The sequence below is a fragment of the Eucalyptus grandis genome, chromosome 9, assembly GCF_016545825.1.
Source record: "Eucalyptus grandis isolate ANBG69807.140 chromosome 9, ASM1654582v1, whole genome shotgun sequence".
Classification (NCBI taxonomy): Eukaryota; Viridiplantae; Streptophyta; class Magnoliopsida; order Myrtales; family Myrtaceae; genus Eucalyptus; species Eucalyptus grandis.
In genome coordinates this window covers 35,971,499-35,996,688 of record NC_052620.1, presented here as the reverse complement: position 1 = coordinate 35,996,688, position 25,190 = coordinate 35,971,499, and the positions used below count along the sequence as shown (strand labels likewise).

The 25,190-nt window shown below is 38.0% G+C and overlaps 1 protein-coding gene across 1 annotated transcript; it reads left to right on the top strand.

The window, feature by feature from the left end:
- Window positions 1-1,031: 1,031 nt before the first annotated feature.
- Window positions 1,032-24,261, top strand: LOC104420752 (probable acyl-activating enzyme 1, peroxisomal). Its single transcript, XM_039302578.1, has 4 exons — window positions 1,032-1,193; window positions 22,393-22,835; window positions 22,882-23,036; window positions 23,339-24,261. Exons 1-4 carry the CDS (start codon window positions 1,032-1,034, stop codon window positions 24,151-24,153), a joined length of 1,575 nt encoding a protein of 524 aa, XP_039158512.1. The 3' UTR covers window positions 24,154-24,261.
- The last annotated feature ends 929 nt before the right edge of the window (window positions 24,262-25,190 follow it).

Sequence of the window (25,190 nt, the reverse complement as noted above, 5' to 3'; positions counted from 1 at the left end):
TTATTCGATCCGATTTCATTGTTCAACCCATTTCCAAGACTTATTTTTACAACAATTTTAAGGATTTATTTTGCTGCAATGGAGTCGGAGACAATCAAAGTTATGAATCAAGATATGGTCAAACTAGACCGGTTCGATGGGAACAATTTTGCTCGCTGGAGGGACAAGATGATGTTCTTACTCACCGCTCTGAAGATCTCCTACATTCTGGATCCTAACTTGGCGCCTATAGAAGATCCTAAGCCTACTTTCGATGGAGGACAGCCAAGTGCGGAAGCCATTGAGAGGGTTAATAAGGAAAAGAAGAAACGTGCGGAGGATGAATTACTTTGTCGAGGACACATTCTGAACACACTCTCCGATCGTCCTCATTTACGACTTATTCACTGAAATGAAGTCGGCCGTAGAAATTTGGAATGCACTAGAATTCAAGTACAAAGCGGAGGAGCAAGGTACCAACAAATATCTAATTGCAAAGTATTTTGATTTCAAGTTTATTGATACTAAGCCCTTGCTGGAACAAGTCCATGAATTGCAAGTGATTGTGAATAAGATTCGTGCTCAAGATTGATATTCCAGTAAGCTTTTCAAGTTGGAGCAATTATTGCGAAATTGCCTCAAGTTGGAAAGACTATGGAAAAAGGCTGATTCACAAGTCGGAGGACTTTACTTTGGAGCAAATACAGAAACATCTTCGCATTGAGGAAGAGTCACGTTTACGTGATAATTCTGTTTTGTATAATTCCAAGGTGAATTTTGTGGATAAAAAACGGAAACTCGGCCAGAACTTCAAAGTAAAAAGCGGGGGGCATAAATTCAAGAGAACACAAAAGAAGCAAAAGGGTTGCTGTTTTGTATGTGGCAAACAGGGACACTACGCCAAGGATTGCATTCAACGTAAGAGCATTTCAAAGGACAAGAACATTCCGGTGGTGAAAGCAGATGCAAATCTGGTTGAAGAAAATTATGTAGCCATGATTTCGAACATGTTTTCGAACATGGAAATTTCTGAAATAAATGATGCTATGGCTATGGTTTCTGAAATTAATTCTACCACCGTCCAATCCGGTTGGTGGATAGATTCTGGAGCAACTGTTCATGTGTGTAAGGACAAATACATGTTCAAGCAATTTGAAGAAATTGTTGACTCAAGTGTTCAAGAGGTCCCGATGGCGAATAATGCTCTTGCAAAGGTTGCTGGAAAAGGCACGGTGGAGATAGACTTCACTGAAAGAAGATAACTCTTCTTAATGTTTATTTATACCCAAATTAGGAAGAACCTAGTTTCTATTGATTTACTTTGTAAGAGGGGGTTTCGGGTTTTGTTTGAATCCGACAAGGTTATCCTGTCGAAAATGGGCTGTTTGTTGGGAAGGGTTATGCCAATGATGGCATGTATCAACTGAGTATCAATAACAATATTTCTAGTTCTGCTTATGTTGTCGAGTCTTCAATTTTATGGCATAGTAGGTTGGCACATATAAATTTTCGTTATTTGAAGAATATGAAAAATTAGACTTGATAAATTTTAATGGCGAATTTGATAAATGTGAAATATGTGCTAAGTCAAAACTTACTAAGAAGCCATTTCCTAGTGTTAAAAGAAATTGAATTTATTGGATTTGGTTCATAGTGATATATGTGAATTTAATGGTATGCTAACACGTGGAGGTAAAAGGTATTTTATTACTTTTGTGGATGATTGTAGTAGGTTCTTATATGTTTATCTCATGAGATCGAAGGATGAAGCATTTACCATGTTTAAGAAATATAAAGCTGAAGTAGAGAATCAATTAGAAAAGAAAATCAAAGTTCTACGATCAGATAGAGGTGGAGAATATTTCTTAAATGAATTCTCTTCATTTTGTGAAGAACATGGTATTATTCATCAAGCTTCAGCACCATATACTCCACAACAAAATGGTTTGGCTGAAAGGAAAATCGATCTCTTGAGAAATGGTTAATTGTATGCTTTCAAATTCAAAGCTACCAATTAATCTTTGGGGAGAAGCATTACTTGCTGCATGCTATATTCATAATAGAATACCTTCCAAGAAAAAATGACATAACCCTTATGAGATATGGAAAGGTAGAAAGCCAAATTTGTCATATCTTAAAGTGTGGGGGTGTTTAGCGTGACTACCGAGCTCCAGATCCTAAGAGAACAAAGCTCGGTCCTAGAGCTATCAAAAGTGTTTTCATAGGGTATGCTGAAAATAGTAAAGCTTATAGGCTTCTTGATTTAGAGTCTAATGTCATAGTAGAGTCGAGAGACGTCGAGTTCTTTTGAGAATAAATGTTTTACAAGTTCTGAAATGATTGAAAATAATTCAAGATCTAGGGAAACTCAAAGTGATTTTCAAGAGAAAGAAACGAATTCTAAAGACATGATTGAACCAAGGAGAAGTACTAGAGCTAGGAAAATAAAAGACTTAGGTCCTGATTTTATTACTCATGTTTTTCTTGTTGAAGGAGATGGAGATAATAATGTGGTAAATAAATACCATTTAGTGTTAAATTTAGAAGATGATCCCGGAAGCTTTGATGATGCTATGTCTTCTAGAGATGCTTCTTTTGGAAAGAAGCTGTGAATGATGAAATGGACTCCATTATGTCCAATAATACTTGGGTATTAGTAGATTTACTAAAAGGATCAAAACCTATTGGAAGCAAATGGGTTTTTAGAAGAAAATATCATTCTGATGGTTCTATTCAAGCTTTTAAAGCTAGGCTTGTAGTTAAGGGATATAGACAAAAAGAAGGTATAGATTATTTTGATACATATGCTCCTGTTGCACGTATAACTTCCATTCGAGTTCTTTTTGCTCTAGCTTCCATTTATGATCTTTGTGTTCATCAAATGGATGTTAAAACTGCTTTCTTAAATGGAGACTTAAATGAGGAGATTTACATGGAACAACCGGAGGGTTTTGTTCTTCCTGGAAATGAAAGAAAAGTATGTAAATTGATTAAGTCTCTTTATGGACTTAAGCAAGCTCCTAAGCAGTGGCATGAAAAGTTTAATTCGGTCATATTGTCAAATGGTTTCATCAATAATAGTGCCGATAGGTGTATATACTCTAAATTCACTAAAGACTATGGTGTCTTAGTGTGCTTGTATGTTGATGATATGCTTATCTTTGGAACGAATATGACCGGAGTTAATGAAACTAAGAAGTATCTAACTTCCATGTTTAAAATGAAGGATTTGGGTGAAGTAGATACTATCTTAGGTATTAAAGTTAAGAAAATAGTGGGGGTTATTCTTTAAGCCAATGTAGTTATGTTGAAAAATTATTAAATAAATTTCAACATCTTGGTTTTAAAGAAATAAGTACTCCATTTGATTCTAGTATTAAATTAAATTATAATACTGGTAGAGCGGTGGCACAACTAGAATATGCAAGTGCTATAGGGTCTTTAATGTATGCGATGCATTGTACTAGACCCGATATTGCTTTTTCTGTATGCAAGTTGAGTAGGTATACAAGTAATCCAAGTACAGAACATTGGAGAGCCATTACTAGAATTTTTGGTTATCTTAAGAGAACTAAAATTTAGGATTGTTCTACAATAATTATCCGGCTGTATTAGAAGGATACACCGATGCTAGTTGGATTACAAGTGTGAGATGAGCGTTCCACTTCCGGATGGATCTTCACACTAGTCGGAGGTGCTGTATCTTGGGCGAGCAAGAAACAGACATGTATAACTCACTCAACAATGGAATCTGAATTTATTGCTTTGGCGGCAGCTGGGAAAGAGGCTGAATGGATTAGAAATTTGTTGTTGGATATCAAATTATGGCCTAGTCCTATGCCTCCTATTTCTATCCACTCGATAGTCGCCACTTTGGCAAGAGCCTATAGTAGCACCTATAATGGTAAGTCTAGACATATTAGTCTAAGACATGAATATGTGAGACAATTGATTAAAGATGGTACCATAACAATTGTCTATGTGAGGTCAAGTAAAAATCTTGCCGATCCTTTGACGAAGGCTTTACCAAGACATATGGTAATAACGACCTCACAAGAAATGGGGCTGAAACCCTTTAATTAAAATCACCAATAATGGTAACCCGACCTTTTTCTAGAACATCACTAGTTACAAGGTTTAATGGGTAAGAACAAGTTATTGAATGTGATTGTTTGATACCGACATAGCCCCGATATGAGAAGTCAGTATTGTCTGTTACGTTTTTGTAGGCTGAATTGAATTCTCAATGAAGTATGATACAAGTTTGTAGTGTGTTGATAGTAACAGAAACACATGGTAGATACTTCACCTATATGAGCTTAGAAGTGGTGCCGCTTCTTACGAAAGTGAGGGTTGCTTTCTAGAGAGCTCATGAAACAGGATCAAGCACAAGGCCATAATAGTGCGGAGTAATATAGAAATTCTCGCTGAAACAAGAGGTTAGTGTATGTGTGGTATGTCCGGTTCTATTACATAAAAGTACAAGTTTAAAGCCGAGCTACTTGTCACTTTGATAGAGCTTTGATATACTTGCACTAAGTAAAGGTTTAACTCGAAAGAGACCTTATGTATGTATATTAATCTTACTGAAAATTTGGCTGTATGGTTTTTAAAAAATTTTATTTTGAAATTTTGTTTTACAAACAAAGTGGGGGATTGTTGGAATTTTGTTTGTTAAAACAAAATAAGTGCTTTTACTTTGTCCCACATAGAAAAGGTGGGAGCAGGAGGATTAGTTTATTAATGAGGAATTTCCTTTGTAGTTAAAGGAGTGATTAGGCGGGGCTAGACCCACCATACCCGCGTGCGGGTGCGCGGATAATTGCGCGATTTTGGCGCGATTATTTGGCGCACTTAGCACTTTGCACGCCTCGGCGCCCGCGGTTTAATTAGCATTAATCCCTTGCTTTTTATTTATTTATTTTATTTTATTTTATATTTTAGTTCAAAGGTTGCCTTTTAATTTGAGAATTTCGGAAATGAAATGTAAATGAAAATTGAAATTCTATTTAAAAATATATATTTATATTCCGAATTTTATTTGTGCTTTTCAAGACAACCTTTGGAAAATTACTTATTCGGTTTTTTAATTTATCCGAAGGATTGCAATTGTTCGTTTTTCATTTCGACTTCTTCCGAAGAGTCGCATTTGGTTTATCCGAACAATTTTCTAAAGACATGTTTGTTCGCAATTTTCACGAAGAGTTGCAAGACCGTTTCATATAAATACTTGTCATTTTCGGAAAGAAAAAGTGGTCAATTTTCGAGTCTTCTTCTGAAAAACTGCAGCCAATTTTTCGATTGTTTTTCTTAGAGAGACCCTGGAGAAATATTAGAATTGCTATCTAGTATTCTCACTTGAGACTTTGTTGTATCCTGGAGGAAATTTGCCGGTGACCATTAGCAACGTAGTGGGGCAAATAAATCCTTAAAGAAAGTGATATCACGCCTCAAAGTCCGAGTTGTTTTTACTCGATCCGATTTCATTGTTCTACCCATTTCGCAGACTTATTTTTACAACAATTTTAAGGATTTATTTTGCTGCAATGGAGTCGGAGACAATCAAAGTTATGAATCAAGATATGGTCAAACTAGACCGGTTCGATGGGAACAATTTTGCTCGCTGGAGGGACAAGATGATGTTCTTACTCACCGCTCCAAGATCTCCTACATTCTGGATCCTAACTTGGCGCCTATAGAAGATCCTACGCCTACTTTCGATGGAGGACAGCCAAGTGCAGAAGCCATTGAGAGGGTTAATAAGGAAAAGAAGAAACGTGCGGAGGATGAATTACTTTGTCGAGGACACATTCTGAACACACTCTCCGATCGTCCTGTACGACTTATTCACTGAAATGAAGTCGCCGTAGAAATTTGGAATGCACTAGAATTCAAGTACAAAGCGGAGGAGCAAGGTACCAACAAATATCTAATTGCAAAGTATTTTGATTACAAGTTTATTGATACTAAGCCCTTGCTGGAACAAGTCCATGAATTGCAAGTGATTGTGAATAAGATTCGTGCTCTCAAGATTGATATTCCGAAGCTTTTCAAGTTGGAGCAATTATTGCGAAATTGCCTCAAAGTTGGAAAGACTATGGAAAAAGGCTGATTCACAAGTCGGAGGACTTTACTTTGGAGCAAATACAGAAACATCTTCGCATTGAGGAAGAGTCACGTTTACGTGATAATTCTGTTTTGTATAATTCCAAGGTGAATTTTGTGGATAAAAACGGAAACTCGGCCAGAACTTCAAAGTAAAAAGCGGGGGGCATAAATTCAAGAGAACACAAAAGAAGCAAAAGGGTTGCTGTTTTGTATGTGGCAAACAGGGACACTACGCCAAGGATTGCTTTCAACGTAAGAGCTTTTCAAAGGACAAGAACATTCCGGTGGTGAAAGCAGATGCAAATCTGGTTGAAGAAAATTATGTAGCCATGATTTCGAACATGTTTTCGAACATGGAAATTTCTGAAATAAATGATGCTATGGCTATGGTTTCTGAAATTAATTCTACCACTGTCCAATCCAGTTGGTGGATAGATTCCTGAGCAACTGCTCATGTGTGTAAGGACAAATACATGTTCAAGCAATTTGAAGAAATTGTTGACTCAAGTGTTCAAGAGGTCCCGATGGCGAATAATGCTCTTGCAAAGGTTGCTGGAAAAGGCACGGTGGAGATAGACTTCACTTCTGGAAAGAAGATAACTCTTCTTAATGTGTTATTTATACCCGAAATTAGGAAGAACCTAGTTTCTATTGATTTACTTTGTAAGAGGGGGTTTCGGTTTTGTTTGAATCCGACAAGGTTATCCTGTCGAAAAATGGGCTGTTTGTTGGGAAGGGTTATGCCAATGATGGCATGTATCAACCGAGTATCAATAATAATATTTCTAGTTCTGCTTATACCGTCGAGTCTTCAATTTTATGGCATAGTAGGTTGGCACATATAAATTTTCGTTATTTGAAGAATATGAAAAAAATTAGACTTGATAAATTTCAGTGGCGAATTTGATAAATGTGAAATATGTGCTAAGTCAAAACTTACTAAGAAGCCATTTCCTAGTGTTAAAAGAAATTGAATTTATTGGATTTGGTTCATAGTGATATATGTGAATTTAATGGTATGCTAACACGTGGAGGTAAAAGGTATTTTATTACTTTTGTGGATGATTGTAGTAGGTTCTTATATGTTTATCTCATGAGATCGAAGGATGAAGCATTTACCATGTTTAAGAAATATAAAGCTGAAGTAGAGAATCAATTAGAAAAGAAAATCAAAGTTCTACGATCGATAGAGGTGGAGAATATTTCTTAAATGAATTCTCTTCATTTTGTGAAGAACATGGTATTATTCATCAAGCTTCAGCACCATATACTCCACAACAAAATGGTTTGGCTGAAAGGAAAAATCGATCTCTTGAGAAATGGTTAATTGTATGCTTTCAAATTCAAAGCTACCAATTAATCTTTGGGGAGAAGCATTACTTGCTGCATGCTATATTCATAATAGAATACCTTCCAAGAAAATGACATAACCCCTTATGAGATATGGAAAGGTAGAAAGCCAAATTTGTCATATCTTAAAGTGTGGGGGTGTTTAGCGTACTACCGAGCTCCAGATCCTAAGAGAACAAAGCTCGGTCCTAGAGCTATCAAAAGTGTTTTCATAGGGTATGCTGAAAATAGTAAAGCTTATAGGCTTCTTGATTTAGAGTCTAATGTCATAGTAGAGTCGAGAGACGTCGAGTTCTTTGAGAATAAATGTTTTACAAGTTCTGAAATGATTGAAAATAATTCAAGATCTAGGGAAACTCAAAGTGATTTTCAAGAGAAAGAAACGAATCCTAAAGACATGATTGAACCAAGGAGAAGTACTAGAGCTAGGAAAATAAAAGACTTAGGTCCTGATTTTATTACTCATGTTTTTCTTGTTGAAGGAGATGGAGATAATAATGTGGTAAATAAATACCCTTTTAGTGTTAAATTTAGAAGATGATCCTGAAGCTTTGATGATGCTATGTCTTCTAGAGATGCTTCTTTTGGAAAGAAGCTGTGAATGATGAAATGGACTCCATTATGTCCAATAATACTTGGGTATTAGTAGATTTACCAAAAGGATCAAACCTATTGGAAGCAAATGGGTTTTTAGAAGAAAATATCATTCTGATGGTTCTATTCAAGCTTTTAAAGCTAGGCTTGTAGTTAAGGGATATAGACAAAAGAAGGTATAGATTATTTTGATACATATGCTCCTGTTGCACGTATAACTTCCATTCGAGTTCTTTTTGCTCTAGCTTCCATTTATGATCTTTGTGTTCATCAAATGGATGTTAAAACTGCTTTCTTAAATGGAGACTTAAATGAGGAGATTTACATGGAACAACCGGAGGGTTTTGTTCTTCCTGGAAATGAAAGAAAAGTATGTAAATTGATTAAGTCTCTTTATGGACTTAAGCAAGCTCCTAAGCAAAGGCATGAAAAGTTTAATTCGGTCATATTGTCAAATGGTTTCATCAATAATAGTGCCGATAGGTGTATATATCTAAATTCACTAAAGACTATGGTGTCTTAGTGTGCTTGTATGTTGATGATATGCTTATCTTTGGAACGAATATGACTGGAGTTAATGAAACTAAGAAGTATCTAACTTCCATGTTTAAAATGAAGGATTTGGGTGAAGTAGATACTATCTTAGGTATTAAAGTTAAGCAAAATAGTGGGGGTTATTCTTTAAGCCAATGTAGTTATGTTGAAAATTATTAAATAAATTTCAACATCTTGGTTTTAAAGAAATAAGTACTCCATTTGATTCTAGTATTAAATTAAATTATAATACTGGTAGAGCGGTGGCACAACTAGAATATGCAAGTGCTATAGGGTCTTTAATGTATGCGATGCATTGTACTAGACCCGATATTGCTTTTTCTGTATGCAAGTTGAGTAGGTATACAAGTAATCCAAGTACAGAACATTGAGAGCCATTACTAGAATTTTTGGTTATCTTAAGAGAACTAAAAATTTAGGATTGTTCTACAATAATTATCCGGCTGTATTAGAAGGATACACCGATGCTAGTTGGATTACAAGTGTGGGAGATGAGCGTTCCACTTCCTCGGATGGATCTTCACACTAGCCGGAGGTGTCAGATCTTGGGCGAGCAAGAAACAGACATGTATAACTCACTCAACAATGGAATCTGAATTTATTGCTTTGGCGGCAGCTGGGAAAGAGGCTGAATGGATTAGAAATTTGTTGTTGGATATCAAATTATGGCCTAGTCCTATGCCTCCTATTTCTATCCACTGCGATAGTCGTGCCACTTTGGCAAGAGCCTATAGTAGCACCTATAATGGTAAGTCTAGACATATTAGTCTAAGACATGAATATGTGAGACAATTGATTAAAGATGGTACCATAACAATTGTCTATGTGAGGTCAAGTAAAAATCTTGCCGATCCTTTGACGAAGGCTTTACCAAGACATATGGTAATAACGACCACAAGAAATGGGGCTGAAACCCTTTAATTAAAATCACCAATAATGGTAACCCGACCTTTTCTAGAACATCACTAGTTACAAGGTTTAATGGGTAAGAACAAGTTATTGAATGTGATTGTTTGATACTGACATAGCCCTGATATGAGAAGTCAGTATTGTCTGTTACGTTTTGTAGGCTGAATTGAATTCTCAATGAAGTATGATACAAGTTTGTAGTGTGTTGATAGTAACAGAAACACATGGTAGATACTTCACCTATATGAGCTTAGAAGTGGTGCCGCTTCTTACGAAAGTGAGGGTTGCTTTCTAGAGAGCTCATGAAACAGATCAAGCACAAGGCCATAATAGTGCGGAGTAATATAGAAATTCTCGCTGAAACAAGAGGTTAGTGTATGTGTGGTATGTCCGGTTCTATTACATAAAAGTACAAGTTTAAAGCCGAGCTACTTGTCACTTTGATAGAGCTTTGATATACTTGCACTAAGTAAAGGTTTAACTCGAAAGAGACCTTTATGTATGTATATTAATCTTACTGAAAATTTGGCTGTATGGTTTTTAAAAAAAAATTTATTTTGAAATTTTGTTTTACAAACAAAGTGGGGATTGTTGGAATTTTGTTTGTTAAAACAAAATAAGTGCTTTTACTTTGTCCCACATAGAAAAGGTGGGAGCAGGAGGATTAGTTTATTAATGAGGAATTTCCTTTTGTAGTTAAAGGAGTGATTAGGCGGGGCTAGACCCACCATACCCGCGTGCGGGTGCGCGGATAATTGCGCGATTTTGGCGCGATTATTTGGCGCACTTAGCACTTTGCACGCCTGCGCGCCCGCGGTTTAATTAGCATTAATCCTTGCTTTTTATTTATTTATTTTATTTTATTTTATATTTTAGTTCAAAGGTTGCCTTTTAATTTGAGAATTTCGGAAATGAAATGTAAATGAAAATTGAAATTCTATTTAAATATATATATTTATATTCCGAATTTTATTTGTGCCTTTTCAAGACAACCTTTGGAAAATTACTTATTCGGTTTTTTAATTTATCCGAAGGATTGAAATTGTTCGTTTTTTCATTTCGACTTCTTCCGAAGAGTCGCTTTGGTTTATCCGAACAATTTTCTAAAGACATGTTTGTTCGCAATTTTCACGAAGAGTTGCAAGACCGTTTCATATAAATACTTGTCATTTTCGGAAAGAAAAAGTGGTCAATTTTCGAGTCTTCTTTCTGAAAAACTGCAGCCAATTTTTCGATTGTTTTTCTTAGAGAGACCCCGGAGAAATATTAGAATTGCTATCTAGTATTCTCACTTGAGACTTTGTTGTATCCTGGAGGAAATTTGCCGGTGACCATTAGCAACGTAGTGGGGCAAATAAATCCTTAAAGAAAGTGATATCACGCCTCAAAGTCCGAGTTGTTTTTACTCGATCCGATTTCATTGTTCTACCCATTTCGCAGACTTATTTTTACAACAGTCAGGGTCATCCTGTGAGAAGCTATAAGCCTAAGAAAAGTGGGAGAGACAAAGATCTTTCCAAATATAGATTGTTCTTCACGGTACATTCTCGTCGAGCTATTATTGACGGTTTCGAGTTCAAGTGCATTTGGTGAACATGAACCGTCGTCAGATCAAGCGAACATCGGACCAAATATGCATGTACTAGAGATGATATTTAAAAGTGATCAGTTCCCGGTTCGATCCGGTTCCACCTAAAAATTGGGAACCGGATCTGGAAGACCGGATCCTAATTTTTGGGATTGAGGACCGATCGGACAGTCTTAGGATCAAGAATCTGGTTTGGTCCGGTTCGGTCCAATAGAAATGGTCATTTAGCCAAAAAAGTTAATTTAAAAAAAAAAATACTAGAAGTGTTACTATTTAGGGTTTATTGCTATTTTTAAGAAAAATATATATATATTTAAAAAAAAAAAAGAGTCGGTCCAATTTTTTTTCCTAGGGGAGGGGGAGCTGGACCAGACCAAAAATCAATGGTTCCATTTTTATGGAACTAGAAACCAGACTGACACCTAGGAAAATGGACCAAACCAGCATGTCCGATCTGGGATTGAGTGGTTCTCGTCAGTCAGTCCGATATACTCACCCCTAATGCTATCTCGTGTCTCTTTTTCTTTCCTCGTCCTCTTTGATAGTATATCAAGAGAAGGAGAACCCATGGAACCGTTCGATCTGCCAATTAGGTCAAGATGAAGCAAGTCAATCCCCGAGATCCTCCGTCGTCTATGCTATTTCATAGATGTCTGTATGCCGTGGGACCAATTATTAACATAAACAACTGGAATGATTGGAAATACAAATACAAAACTATATTCCATGGACCAAAAAAAAAAAAAAAATTCTAGCCTCACAAAGGAAGAATTTATAATACGTAACCTAGTTCATGTTCTTTACCAAAAAAAAAAAAAAAAAAACCTAGTTCATGTTAATCCTACCTAAACTGATAGCGAGTGACTTGCCAAATTTCAAGAGGAAGGTTTGTTAAAAACACGTTCTTGTTTGGATGAAGTTAAAGAAACGAAGTGAAAGGATTAGAAGAGGTTGGTAAAAGTCAACGATTGTGTAAAAGGTCATGTTTTGCATTCCAAAAAAGCATAATGTAATATTTTTTTCTGTTTTTTTTTTTTTTTTGCTTTCCCGCCAAAATTTGAATATTATTTAAATTTTAGAAAATTATGATCAAATTACATATGAAGTTGTGTATCAATACTTGAGTGTAAGTTTCGGGAGTTTCAGATTTGAAAATAAGTCAGTGCGTAAATCACAAGATTTAGATTAAGCGAATGGCAAAAAAGTATAAGCCTAGGCAAGCCCTAAATACTTAAAAGATATAATGAATGCATCTCTGCCCTCTCTTTTCCCTCGCGTCCTTCAAATCCTTTCTCTCCTGTTCCTTCTTAAGTACCTTACAATCCCATTTTTTTTCATTTCCAATCACCCCTATCCAACATAGTATCAAAGAGCACTATAATCTGGAAATATAGGAACCCCTATTTTATATGCTTTTAGAAGAAAAACTAAGACAGAAAAACTAAGACCCGTTGGTGGTTGTGTTGAAACTTGAGAATCCTCTCTTAATATGGTAATATATAACATGTACAGAGCTAACAGTACAAGACCATCGATGAAACTAAACTTTTTGAAGTGAAACACTAACATTATAGCTAATTTCTTCTATCTGAAAAGGATGAAATTTCAAAATGATTATAAATTGCTCCACTGACTCAAATTATTGTAGTGCCCTTTAGTTATTTTATATCAGCAAGAGTAAAATAACATAAACTATTTCACTCTTTTATTAATCCATTATAACCAATATTTTCTCTACACACTGTAATAATTGTTAAGTAAATCATTTGAGCACGTTGACCCCTGCACCCCTCCGCGTTTGAATTCTAGCGTCGTCAACACTAAGTATCTATGTAATATTGACATGGACACGCAATATGCAATACGACAAGACACGACATGCCAACATGTCATTTATAAAATAAAAAAAAATAGAGAATTCAAACGTTATATATTAAATATATTTTTATATATAAACTCACAAATAAACAAATAATAATAAAAAGAGCCTAGAATTAATTTACACTAAAGACATTAATCCAACATTAAATTGACAAATTCAACTACTTTCCATTGCAATAATTCATAAAACTTGAGGGAAAAAAAATAAGCAAATCACATTTCACTATTAAATTTGAGGATATGTGCACTACAAGTCCTGTGGTATTTTAAAATTAATTTGTTTATCGTATGTGGAATTTTTTATTCATTTTTATAAATAAGATTAAAGAAACAAAACTGGAAAAGGCTAAAATATTTCTTTAAAAAAACTGGAAAAAAATAAAGGAAGGGTCGTGGCAGCGGTTGGGCATGCCACCGCCGCCGCCGTTGCCATCATCAAAAGGGCCCACCAAGGTCGCCACCCAGGTGAGGGCTGACGACCCTCGCTAAGCCCGAGCGAGGGTGTGGCATCAACCAGATTTGGGCAAGCCTTGCCCAAGCCTTAGCCAAGGCATTGCCTAGAGTTGCGCGAGACTTGCCGACTCTTGCTTGGTTGGTGATGGCCTTGCCTGGGCCGACAAGGGCCGGCCCCCATCTGCCACCTAGGACCTCACCTCACCGGCCCCACTTCGATGGCAACGGCAGCAACCCCAGCCATGACCCTTACCCTTTTTTCTTTTTCTTTTTCTTTTTTTTTCATATATTTACATTTTGACCCCTCAAGTATTGAAAATTTTTAAAATGCACCCCGTGCATGTCGAATTGCGTGTCCGAATTCCGACTCGCGTGTCGGAGTGTGTCGGGGAGAGTTGATCGTGTATTAGATTTTCTAACACTCGTCGACCACGTGTTAGACCATGTCGGACACATGTCGAAGTGTCAGACACAACACAAGAGCTATCAAAGAGTGTCGATGCTTCTTAGCTGACTATAGGGAGACAAATTCTTATTATCCACTTGGAAATCCTTTTTTGTCTTTTTATAATCTGACAACCCAAGAGGTGCCATCTCAATCTCCACCCACGCACGATGAGGAGTCCCGCACGTCAATGAATTCTGTGCCTTCAGCTAACTTCCCATTAAGCAATTTTTGCTAAAATAATAAACGCATTAATCCCCGATCAAAAGAGTTTGCTTGATCGAAAAGCGTGTTTCAAAGAGGATCCTATTTGATCTCTGAATATAAATCTATATATTTGCATGTTTTCTGGGGGTCATGTGCTTCGACAACGCATTCAATTTGACCAGAACAAACTAACGTTATACACAAGTTAGGGTCCCTAAATTTTGGGCGTACACTCGCGTGCAACATATTACGTCGTGAATCATGGCATGTGTCCATCTCTAGAAAAAATTTAAGTAAACGAGGCGTGTAAACCGGTGAAGATGGACTCAGCGTGAAGTTCTCCTTGATTTGCTGAGGGTACAATTCCCAAGTTAGAAGAATTACACCCATCACGTTATATATACTCCGCGTGATTGAGAGTATGAAATGGGGGCAGATGGCATCATGTTCCAATTAGTCTCTTTGACCCGAAGGAGTTAGAGGGGAGTCAAGGTGTTAAAGGGGAGTCAACATCGTTAATATTATCTCTCTTGTGAGAGGAAAGGTTAAAAGGGAATCTTACATCTTTTGTGGATCCAACACTCTAGTCCTAAATTCTTCTGCTCATTCCAGTAAATCTTACAAATGATTTGGTATGCTTAATTGAACGGTGAGCTGCAATCCTCTAAGTCAATGCTACCAATTGGTACACACCGATTCATTTTTTAAAATTTGTATAAGATGGGCAAAGCATTGAAGAGGTCCTAAACCTTTTGTAGACCTTTTATCAGTGCCAATTTAATCTTAAACATTTTGATTTGGTGCCAAGTCAGTCCTTCCGGCTAATTTTGGCCTGATTTTATTAACTATGCACTGGTCGACTAATGTGGTACGGCTAATACCGACGTTGACATTTTTTAATAATATTTTTATATTTTAAAAAAAATTATTCTTTTTTTTCTTTTTTTCTTCTCCTTCCTCCAGCCGGTCACCAAACCTTAGGGATCGGCCAAAGGCAACAGTCGGTGAGCCTCACGGCCACTAGTGAGGCTTAAGTCCTCACCAAAGGCCACAAGGGCTACTCGCGCCAGGCAACGAGGTTGAGCCTCACCCAGCCTCTGATGAGAATAGCTCGAGGCTGCCTAGGCCATGAGAGCTACCTCGCACTAGGAGACGAGACTTGCCCTGACCTAGCTTCTAGCGAGGCCACCTTCACATTGGGTAGCCTTGATCTAGCCTTACCAGAGGTTGGGCGAGGTGCAAGGCTAAACCTCACTGGATCTGGCGAGGTTGAGCCTCACCCATGGCTGTCTAGGCTTGACCCTCACCACATCCAACGAGGGCAAGCCTCACTGCCCTGCACTAGCAGCCCTTTGTTTAGTTGACTACAGCCCTTTATTTGAGTTGATATTAATGTTTCTCAATTCCATCGACATTGATTTGACCAACATCGGCTGGACTATTCCCACCTTGTCCACTTAATCCCGTTGGCTTCTCACAATCATCGTCGACGTTTAACCACTTACTGTATTTATAGTGAATATCATATTGCATATGCTCGTCAACATACCCTTTACTGCTTCCTTAGTGACACCCTACATAATCTATTAATCTGTCAATATTCATAATCGGCCTTGACCTTTGTTTAGTTGACTACAGCCCGACTTAAAAGATTGCTCTTCGTCTTAATGGGTTTAGCACTTTCTCATCAAAGCCATAAAACCATAGGTGATGTGTCTAGTTAATGGCATCAATTCTTATAAAATTGACATCAAAGTTGACATTTTTAGGTTGCTAATAGTCACAGACTATATTTAATGTTTCAACAGTTTTACATTTGTCTGACTTCCTTCTTTTAATGGACCCATTACACTAATTAATATAGATAAACAACGCACTAAGGAGTTTCGCCCTATATGGATGCAAACCTCCATTGCATTTCCAAGACCCAATACCCTTGCTTTTCCATCCAAAATGACACACAATCCCGGAGATGCATAAAAAGACTTTCGGGGAGTTTTTTTTTCCCAATGATCACAACTATCGAATTTCTACCGTTTCTCATTTCGTTTTATGTGGTCATAAAGCAGAAATTATCAAGACAATAATCATCTCGAGTTAGAAGTCGTGGTTTCAAAAGAAAGAAAGAAACAATGGGTTTTCATCTGGTCAAAGCTGATGTGCATGCATGCGTAAGTGTGGCCAACTAACTTGGGCTGTCCGTGATTTTCTAGATATTATCATTTATTCAGAAGTATTGTCAATTGATAATATTTGAGAATATTTTATCACGTTTAATTTGAGTTTAAATAAAGCGGAAAAGAGAATCGAAGAATTTGAGTTGCTAGTAGGAAGCTAGGCAATGGAATTTTTGTATATTTTTCTATGTATATTTGCCTATTTATAGGCTGTTCTAGATAACTATGTAAAATAACAAGATATTACGATATCAATTACAATCAATTACAATCAATTAAGGAAGATACTATCTCTAACAATATATCTAACATCCCCTTTCAAACTCGAGGTGACATAGAAGAGGTCAACTAGAGTTTGGAGAAAATATCTAAAACACGTCCAAGTGGATGTGCCTTAATGAAAATATTAGCCTTTGATCAACTAATGAAGTGGGAACAAGACAAACAATACAATGAAGCATGTGAGAGCGTATGAAAAACCAATCTATTTCAATATATTTGGTATGCCCATGGAAAACTATGTGGAAAACACTCCAGTTATCGCAACAAATTATTGTTGCACCATCATGAGAGACTCCCATGTCTTCTAATAACCTCCACAACTATATTAATTATGATGTTGTATCAATAAGGGTGTGATATTTTGCTTCTGTAATAGATCGAGTGGATAGTAGTCTATTTCTTGCTTTGCCAGGAAATAAGAGAGTTTCCTAAGAAGAAGCAGTAGCTTGTAGTAGAGGGACGATCAAGAGGATCACTAGTCCAGTTGGCATCACAATAAGTCGTAAACTCTAAGGTTGAGTTAGTAGAAAAGTGAAGAATGTGACATAAGGTACCCTAGACGTAGTGAAGAATTTGAAAAACATCCGCAAAGTGAGTCATTCATGACAAGGCATGAATTGACTTACAATATGAACATCATTAGCGATGTCAGGACGAGTAACGGTGACGCATACAAGACTGTCAACTAGCAATCGATAAAGCGTAGGATTTGAAAGAGGAGTCTCATCTTTGTCATCAAATTTGGCATTAGTCTCAATGGGAGTTATAGTGATCTTGTTATCAGTAAGTCCAAACTGATAAAGGAGATCAATGGCATTTTTTCCTTAAGAAAGATAATAGCAAGAGGAATCTGGAGCAACCTCCAAGCCCAAAAAAAAAAAAAAAAAAAAAAAAAAAAAATTGATCTATTCAAGATGTTGAATCAAATACTTTTGTAGTTTCGTAGTACCATTATGATCATCGCTAGTAAAACTAGGTCATCAACATATAAGAGTATTATACCAATGAGATGTCCGTTGAACAAAGAGAGTATCGTCATAGGGACTAGATGTAAATCCATAGTGTTCCATGGTAGAACTAAACTCAAAATACCATGCACAATAATCCTGCTTTAGTTTATATAATGCTCGGTGAAGTCAACACACTTTATTAGAAGTGTGAGTGTATCCAAGAGTAGGCTCCATATAAATTTCCTTAGTAAGATCCTGATTAAGAAATATATTTTTTACATCTATTTGGAACAGAGACCATTGCTTGATAGTAGCAATAGGAAGCAGGCTAAGAACAAAAGTAATACGTGCAACTGGAGCAAATGTCTCATCACAATCAATGCCACACTCTTGAGTAAAGCTTTTGCCACTAGTCTAGCTTTGTAGCATTCCACCATACATTATGCCTTCATTTTGATCTTGTACACCCATTTGGAACCTATAGCCGACTTTTCAAGAGGCAAATCAACCAAATCCCAAGTATGAGATTTTTCTAACGCTTGCAACTCAATCACCATTGCTTGCTACCAAAGAGAATTAGTACTAGCTTCTCTATATGTGTGAGACTCATGAAAAGAAGCAATAGTAGAATAACAGTTAAAATCATGAAGCCAAACATAAGTTTGACTTACACAAGTGGAATGACAAACAAGAGAAGAAGATATGTCTAAGGGTGGAGAATCCATGAATGGCACAAACATGTTAAGAGCAACCGAAGTAGGATTACTAGAGACACTTACATCAAGATTAGGAGAGGACAATTCCAAAGAGGAAGATTCCAATGTGTCATCTTTAGGAAATAAATTAGTAAAATGATTAGTGAATAAGCAAATAGTTGGAGAGGATGCAAAAGGACAAAGAGACGAGAATATCTCATTTTCCCAAAGGGTAAGATGATGAGACACACAATGTCGACTTGAGATAGAGTTCCAGCATCTATACCCTTTATGCTCAATGTCATATCCAAGGAAACAACATAGACGAGCAAGAGATTCTAACGCCGTGCATTCATTAGAAAGAAGATGCATAAAACATGCACTACTAAAGACTCAAAGTAGATTGTAATTAGGAACACTATCATATAAGAGCTTGTAAGGAGTTACTTATAGTAGGTGATGGAATATGATTACTAGTATATATAGCAATATGATAGGCCTCTTCCCAAAAATGTTCTGGACAAGATGCCAAGATTAGAAAAGTGTGTACGATATCTAAGATGTGCCTATATTTACGCTTTACTCAACCATTTTGTTGAGAAGCCCCTACAAGAACGATGAATCATAGTACCATTCCAAGAATGAATTCTAAGGAACTATTTGTCTCGATGTTCCATGGTATTATAGGTACGAAAAACTTAATATCTCAAGAAAATTGTGTGTTGATAATGGCAACAAAATTACTATAAATATGAGTGATTTCATAGCAATTCTTCATAAAATAAAGCCATGAATAACAGAAATAATCATCCACATAAATCACAAAATAACAAGATCCTCTCATAGTAGGAGTAGGAGATAATCCCCAAATATCAAATGAATTAGATTAAAGGGAGCATAAGAGACAGATTCACTAATATTGAACAACAAAGCATGATATTTTCCCAATTTACAAGGCAAGCAATCAAAAGTATTATTGTCAATAGAACCTAAACAACCGAGGACCTAGACTAGAAACAGAAGGATGTCCCAATCAAGAATGCCAAGTTTTAGATAGTATTGTAGCAGCACAATGAGTGAAGGTTTGGGGAAGCTTTAATGAAACAAGATCAAACAAATGTCCTACTTTACGGCCTATCCTAATTGTCTATCCCGTCCATGAATCCTATACAAGACAACCATTCGAAGAGAAATCAACATCAAAACCAAGTTCACATAGCTATCTCATAAATATCAAGTTTAGTGAGAGTTTGGGAACCATAAATATATCGGGCAAAGATAATTTGAACGTTGAAACATGCCCTGTATGACTAACTATCATCTGAGAGTTACTAGCTATATAAATAATAAGCACTTGTGAAGTATACGACTTTGACTTGAATAAATTGGAACTAGAGGTCATGTGATTATAGCAGGCAGAATCAAAGAACCACAAATAAGGATTACCTAGGGTGACTAACAAAGTAGAAGGGTTGGGTACAAATGAGCTAAAAGTATTGGATTCTTGAATGATATAACGAACTGTGGACCGAAGATCATCTAATGGTAAGAGCAACAGATGAACTATCGATGGAATCCTCAATGGTAGCAACAATGGTGGATAGACATGCATGCAGACCTCTAAATCGGGATAGGTTGTTCATTCCTGTAGGTTGCTTAGGTTGTAGGTAATAATAATTGGATGCACGATGACCAAGTCGACGACAGTGCGTACAGTAGGGTTGCACCATGAGGAGGAACCAAAAGTGGCAAGCATTGCATTAATAAGAATGGAGATTGATAGAATAACGCGTTGCATATTTAAAGTAGTAGCAAGTTGAGTCTCCTCCATTAACAATTTTGAGGCAACTGCTTCAAGATGAGGTAAAGAATCCCAATGCAAAAGTAAAGCTCACATAAATTCAAACTCATCATTAAATGTCATTGGAAATTGCATAATACCCATACGATCGTGATATTCAGCAAACTGACAAGCATAAGAAGTCATCTCCCATTTAGGCTCAAATAGCTAGCTAATCTTATATAGCATGCATGGAAGATAAAAAGTTATTAATAGACTGACTTGTATCCTGATGCATACAATGAAAATTCCCTAATAGTTGATACTGATTAGGGGTGTGCAAAAGAATCGGGATCCGCCCGGAACCGGACCGGAACCGCCTGAAACAGGGGTTCTTGAGGGAATCAGTCCGGTTCCCAGTTCCAATTTATGGGAACCAGTGGGTACCGGTCCAATTCCTGGTTCCATGGGCGGATCCGTCCACCCGCCCACCCGGACTGGATCGATTAATTTTAAATATTAAAAATTGGACTTATAACAAATGGTTTGATAGGTGGATTGGGACTTTATGGAAATAGCTCTCTCTCTCTCTCTCTCTCTCTCTCTCTCTCTCTCTCTCTCTCTCTCTCTCTCTCTCTCGGTTTCTTTATTCTTTTCTTTGGCCTTTCCTCTCTTTGATTTTAGTTATTTGCTAAATCAAAGTGGATTTGCATTTACTCCTTCCTCCCTTCATCTCTCAGTCATCAACCATTAGTCATTAGTCTCAATCTCCAACAAGCCCCCTTCTCTTTTTTTACGTGCATCATCAACATCATATTTGTACTCCCATCCCACCCTCTCTCTCTCTCTCTCTCTCTCTCTCTCTCTCTCTCTCTCTCTCTGCTAAAGAGTTTGTCTTCTTGGGTCGTCGACAGTGTATTCTTTCTGCAGCTATAAATTTGCATAGATACTCTCTCCAAATGTCCTCCTCCTTTTCTTTACTGTATATTAAATTTTCACTGCCCATTGTAGTGCCCAGTGCATATATGAAAATTAGACACGGGAAACAAGTGTATTATTACCTAATATGAGAAAAGGAGACTATATGGTTCGTGGAATTTTCTTTTGGTCTTTGAATGTTGCCTTTTGGTTTCTAGTATATTACTCGATATGAAGAGTTCTCATGGTGAGATTTAGAAAGTGATATTATTATTACAGTGAGACCGGTTTCATGGGTCCACCTGGGAATCAGACCGGACTGGCGGTCCGGTTCCCGGGTGGATCCATGCAACAAATGGGTGGATCTCGGTTTCAATTTTTCGGAACCGGTCCTTAGCGGGCGGTTCCCGGTTGTAGGTCGGGAACAGCCTGCCCAGACCATGCACACCCTTAATACTGATGAGCAATGTCTGATGTGGAGAAACAACTGGTAAGAAGATCCTAGGCTTCCTTTGTTGTATTTAGGTGATCCAACTGAAGTTTGATAGATGGAATCGAAATGTTTCGAAACTATGCGAGTATCTGATGATTCTTGCAATCCCACTCCTCTAAACATTCAACAAATTGATCATTGTCTCATCAATAACCTGAATAGGTTTGCGATTATTTCCGGTGACGTAACACCAAAGCCTACATCTTGTTAAACTTGATATTTCTTGAGCCCATAAAATATAGTTTGATCCAATCAAGATGGTCTGAATGGGTATTAAGACTTCTAATTTATCATGATATATAATATAATAGCATAAACCAGTAGATTCTATAAAGAATTCAAAGAAAATTGGTACTTGCAAAGCTGATACGGAGAAAACGAAGCTAAAATAGATTCAAGACATCAAAATACCTCAAGAACTGATTTGAAAATGCCAAACTCAGTCCAAAACGTTTTAAGTCGTCTGGTCAACAGCAGTCAAGACAGGTCAACAATAATAATCTTAGGATGACGTGGGGGACAACTTGGCTAAGGAGTGGCGCTGATGTGGAGGATGACGTCAGATGATGACATGGCAGACAACTTGGTTGAAATGTGGCACTAACGTGGAAGATGACATCACCTGTTCAACGGATGTAACAAGGGCTCGTGGATCTCACGCGCAAAGGACTTGGGCGGCGCGTGAGGGCATGTAAATGGGATCTGGCGACTTCGTTTATTTGGTTGGGCTTGTTGGAGGATGAGCAACCTGTTTCTGGTGGATTTTGTTCATAATATCCAACTACTGCTTCGAAAAAGGCACTTAAGGCGACGGCGTCGGTGGCCTGTGACGTGGTGACGCATGGTGGCGCGTGCGGGAGATTCCTAAGTCTTTTGGTGATGAATTTTCAAACTCTAGCTCGTCAGAGGGCAACGAGTTTGGTGATAGGGTTTGTTTTTTTTAAATGAGCAACGAGATTATCTGAACAACAATCAATGGCGGCAGTTTGGTAATGTTATGCTCACGATTCGTTGTTATGTTCATGCAGGTTGCAGTTATGGCACCAAACGTCCCTGCACTGTACGAGCTCCACTTCGCCGTTCCAATGGCAGGCGCAACTCTTTGCGCGCTCAACGTAAGCCTTGACGAGCACGCTTTGACGATCATTCTTCACCGGTTACGACCCAAAATCATCTTCGTCGACTCCGAGCTCGTGCACCTCGTTTCCAAAGTCATCCATAACAAGAACGACACGCAGCTTCAAGAAAACCACCAGGATCACAAGCCACTCCTTGTCGCAATCCACGACGTCTCACTGGACCGTCAAACCCAACGTGTTCTTGAGGTTCCAGAGTATGAACAAACCCTAGCTATGGGAGAGAGCGATTTCCAAGCCATAAGTCCAGCCGATGAGTGCGATCCCATCTCGGTCAACTTCACTTCAGGGTCGACGGGGACGCCCAAGGCAGTGGCGTACAGCCACCGAGCAGCGTACTTGAACTCTCTAGGGCTGCTCCTCCGGTACGACATGGGGAAGTCGCCTGTGCTCCTATGGACGGTGGACATGTTCAGGTGCAATGGGTGGTGCTTCACGTGGGCGATGGCAGCGCTGCGTTAATGTGTGTATTAGGAATGTGTCGGCGAAGATCATCTTCGACTCCATTCAGCTCTACAAGGTCACTCATCTCTGTGGTAATGGTCCATTTTTTGTTTATTTCAATATAGACAGTCCTGTTGCACCATGAGCATGACATATTCAACGGAGTCGAAGGATAAGAATGCTTCACCATTCACATTAAAAAAATAGATGACTTGCATTGAGATATGTCGTTAATGTGTCATTACCTAAGTGTCGTATAAATATATAATCAAGTAATTGGGAGGATGCCTACGCTTTTTGAAACATGTCATATGAAAGTGTGGATAATGTTACGTTCATGCAAAATCACCCATTAAAAAGTAGAATTTTCTTCTTCTTTTTTCCCTTTCAACAGGTAAACCCACTATCCTAAATATGATTGCTGATTCCCCACCGGTCGACCAAAAGCCACTGCCTTCCGTGGTGGACGTAATCATCGCCGGCGCATTCCCGACGAATCCCCTCCTCAAGAGAGTCCAAGAACTTGGGTTCAACATTGTCTACGGATATGGCATGACGGAAGCCCTAGGGCCCGCCCTCATCAGACCCTGGAGGTCATCGCAACACCACCACCATGACGACGACAATGACCACGACGATCATAACCTGAAATGTAGAGAAGGGCTCCACAACATCACACTGGAAGCTGTCGATGTCAAGGACCCGACCACCATGCGGAGTGTTCCACACGACGGGGAAACAATCGGAGAAGTCATGCTCCGAGGGAACACCCTCATGGCGGGCTACTTGGACAACCTGGTGGCAACGCAGAAGGCCTTTTCTGGCGGGTGGTTCAGGACCGGGGATGTTGGGGTGCGGCATGCGGACGGTTGCATAGAGATGAAGGACCGAGCGAGGGACGTCATAGTCTTAGGGAAGGAGGTGATCAGCACATTGGACATAGAAGCCGTCTTGTTGAGCCACCCAAAAGTTGCGGAAGCAGCGGTTGTCGCCCAAAACGACGTCATTGCGGGGCAAGTCCCATGCGCATTCGTGAAGTTGAAGGAAGGGAGGAGTTCCGACCCCGAGGAGATAATCGAGTTTTGTGCGGGGCGGCTGCAAAAGGCGGCGATGGTTCCAAAAACGGTGTGTTTCGGGGAATTGCCAGTGAATTCCACAGGGAAGGTGCAGAAGTCTGTACTGAGAGAGAGAGCTGATGCTTGTCCATAGAACGAGCACATCTTTGTAAAATTAAATAATCAGGTTATGGCTTCCCATCGAACTACTTGTATGTTTCTGTGTTATTTGTCCTGACATTGCATAATTCGGATAGTCGTTAATTTCTCTAACTTTGATGGAAGCATAGCTTTTCGTTTCTTTCTATTTTTAGTCAACCGTTCTAGCTAGAATTTGACCATTAATTCGTAGTTATTCTATGAAAGCAAAGGTTTAAGTCTTGGATATCGTCGTCATGGCCATTCTCCTGCCCGAAAGACGCGGTCTCATACAAATAACCACTTGTGATAACATGGGACAAACTAATCGGATAAAAGACAGAAGAAAGGAAATAAGTCAAGACAATGGATTTACATAATTTGATCCGAATGTTGATACATGCGTCCACGAGAAGAACAATACAGAGTTCCGCTATAAAAACAAGCAATATAATAGAGATTACAATCACTTGAGCACTCAAACACTATTTTGATATTTCCCAACCCCTAATTACACCCAATGACTCACTTAATATTTAGCCCATCATAATTTCTAATGTAATCTCACTCAAGGAATTATACAAATTCTACTTACAAGAATTTAATTAACTAGAGCAATAGGGTATAATTACAACAAGCAAACTACTCAAAAATCTCTAGAGAATAATTCTCTACACATTACTCTTGGTAGAATATTAAAAGTGGCAAAGGCTATGTACGGCGCTCATTTTAAGGTCAAAAGTTTTCTTCGGATCACTTAAATGTCGAGTCAAATAAAATCTATCATTTAAGCACGGCAAAAATAATATGTCTTTTATAATTAAAACTTTTATATGACTTGGAGTATTATTTAAAAATTCAATCCACATGTCGTTTTCACGTGGTATGCTTGACATTGAAGTGTTCGCTTTTTTTTAACAACGACTAGCACTGAAACGATCACTTCAAACAAAATTTTGGCACTCAAACAATCATTATTTCATAATTTTTAGAAGACGTCGTTTAAGGATATATGCTGACTAGGCATGTTGGCAAGCCACATAAGACTGAGAA

Bases quoted from the DNA above. Each gene is read 5' to 3' on its own strand.
- LOC104420752 (XM_039302578.1), top strand. From the start codon at position 1,032: ATGGTTTCTGAAATTAATTCTACCACCGTCCAATCCGGTTGGTGGATA. The intron at 1,194-22,392 runs GTTGCTGGAAAA...ATGTTCATGCAG, and splicing joins CGAATAATGCTCTTGCAAAG to GTTGCAGTTATGGCACCAAA. The intron at 23,037-23,338 runs GTAATGGTCCAT...CCCTTTCAACAG, and splicing joins CAAGGTCACTCATCTCTGTG to GTAAACCCACTATCCTAAAT.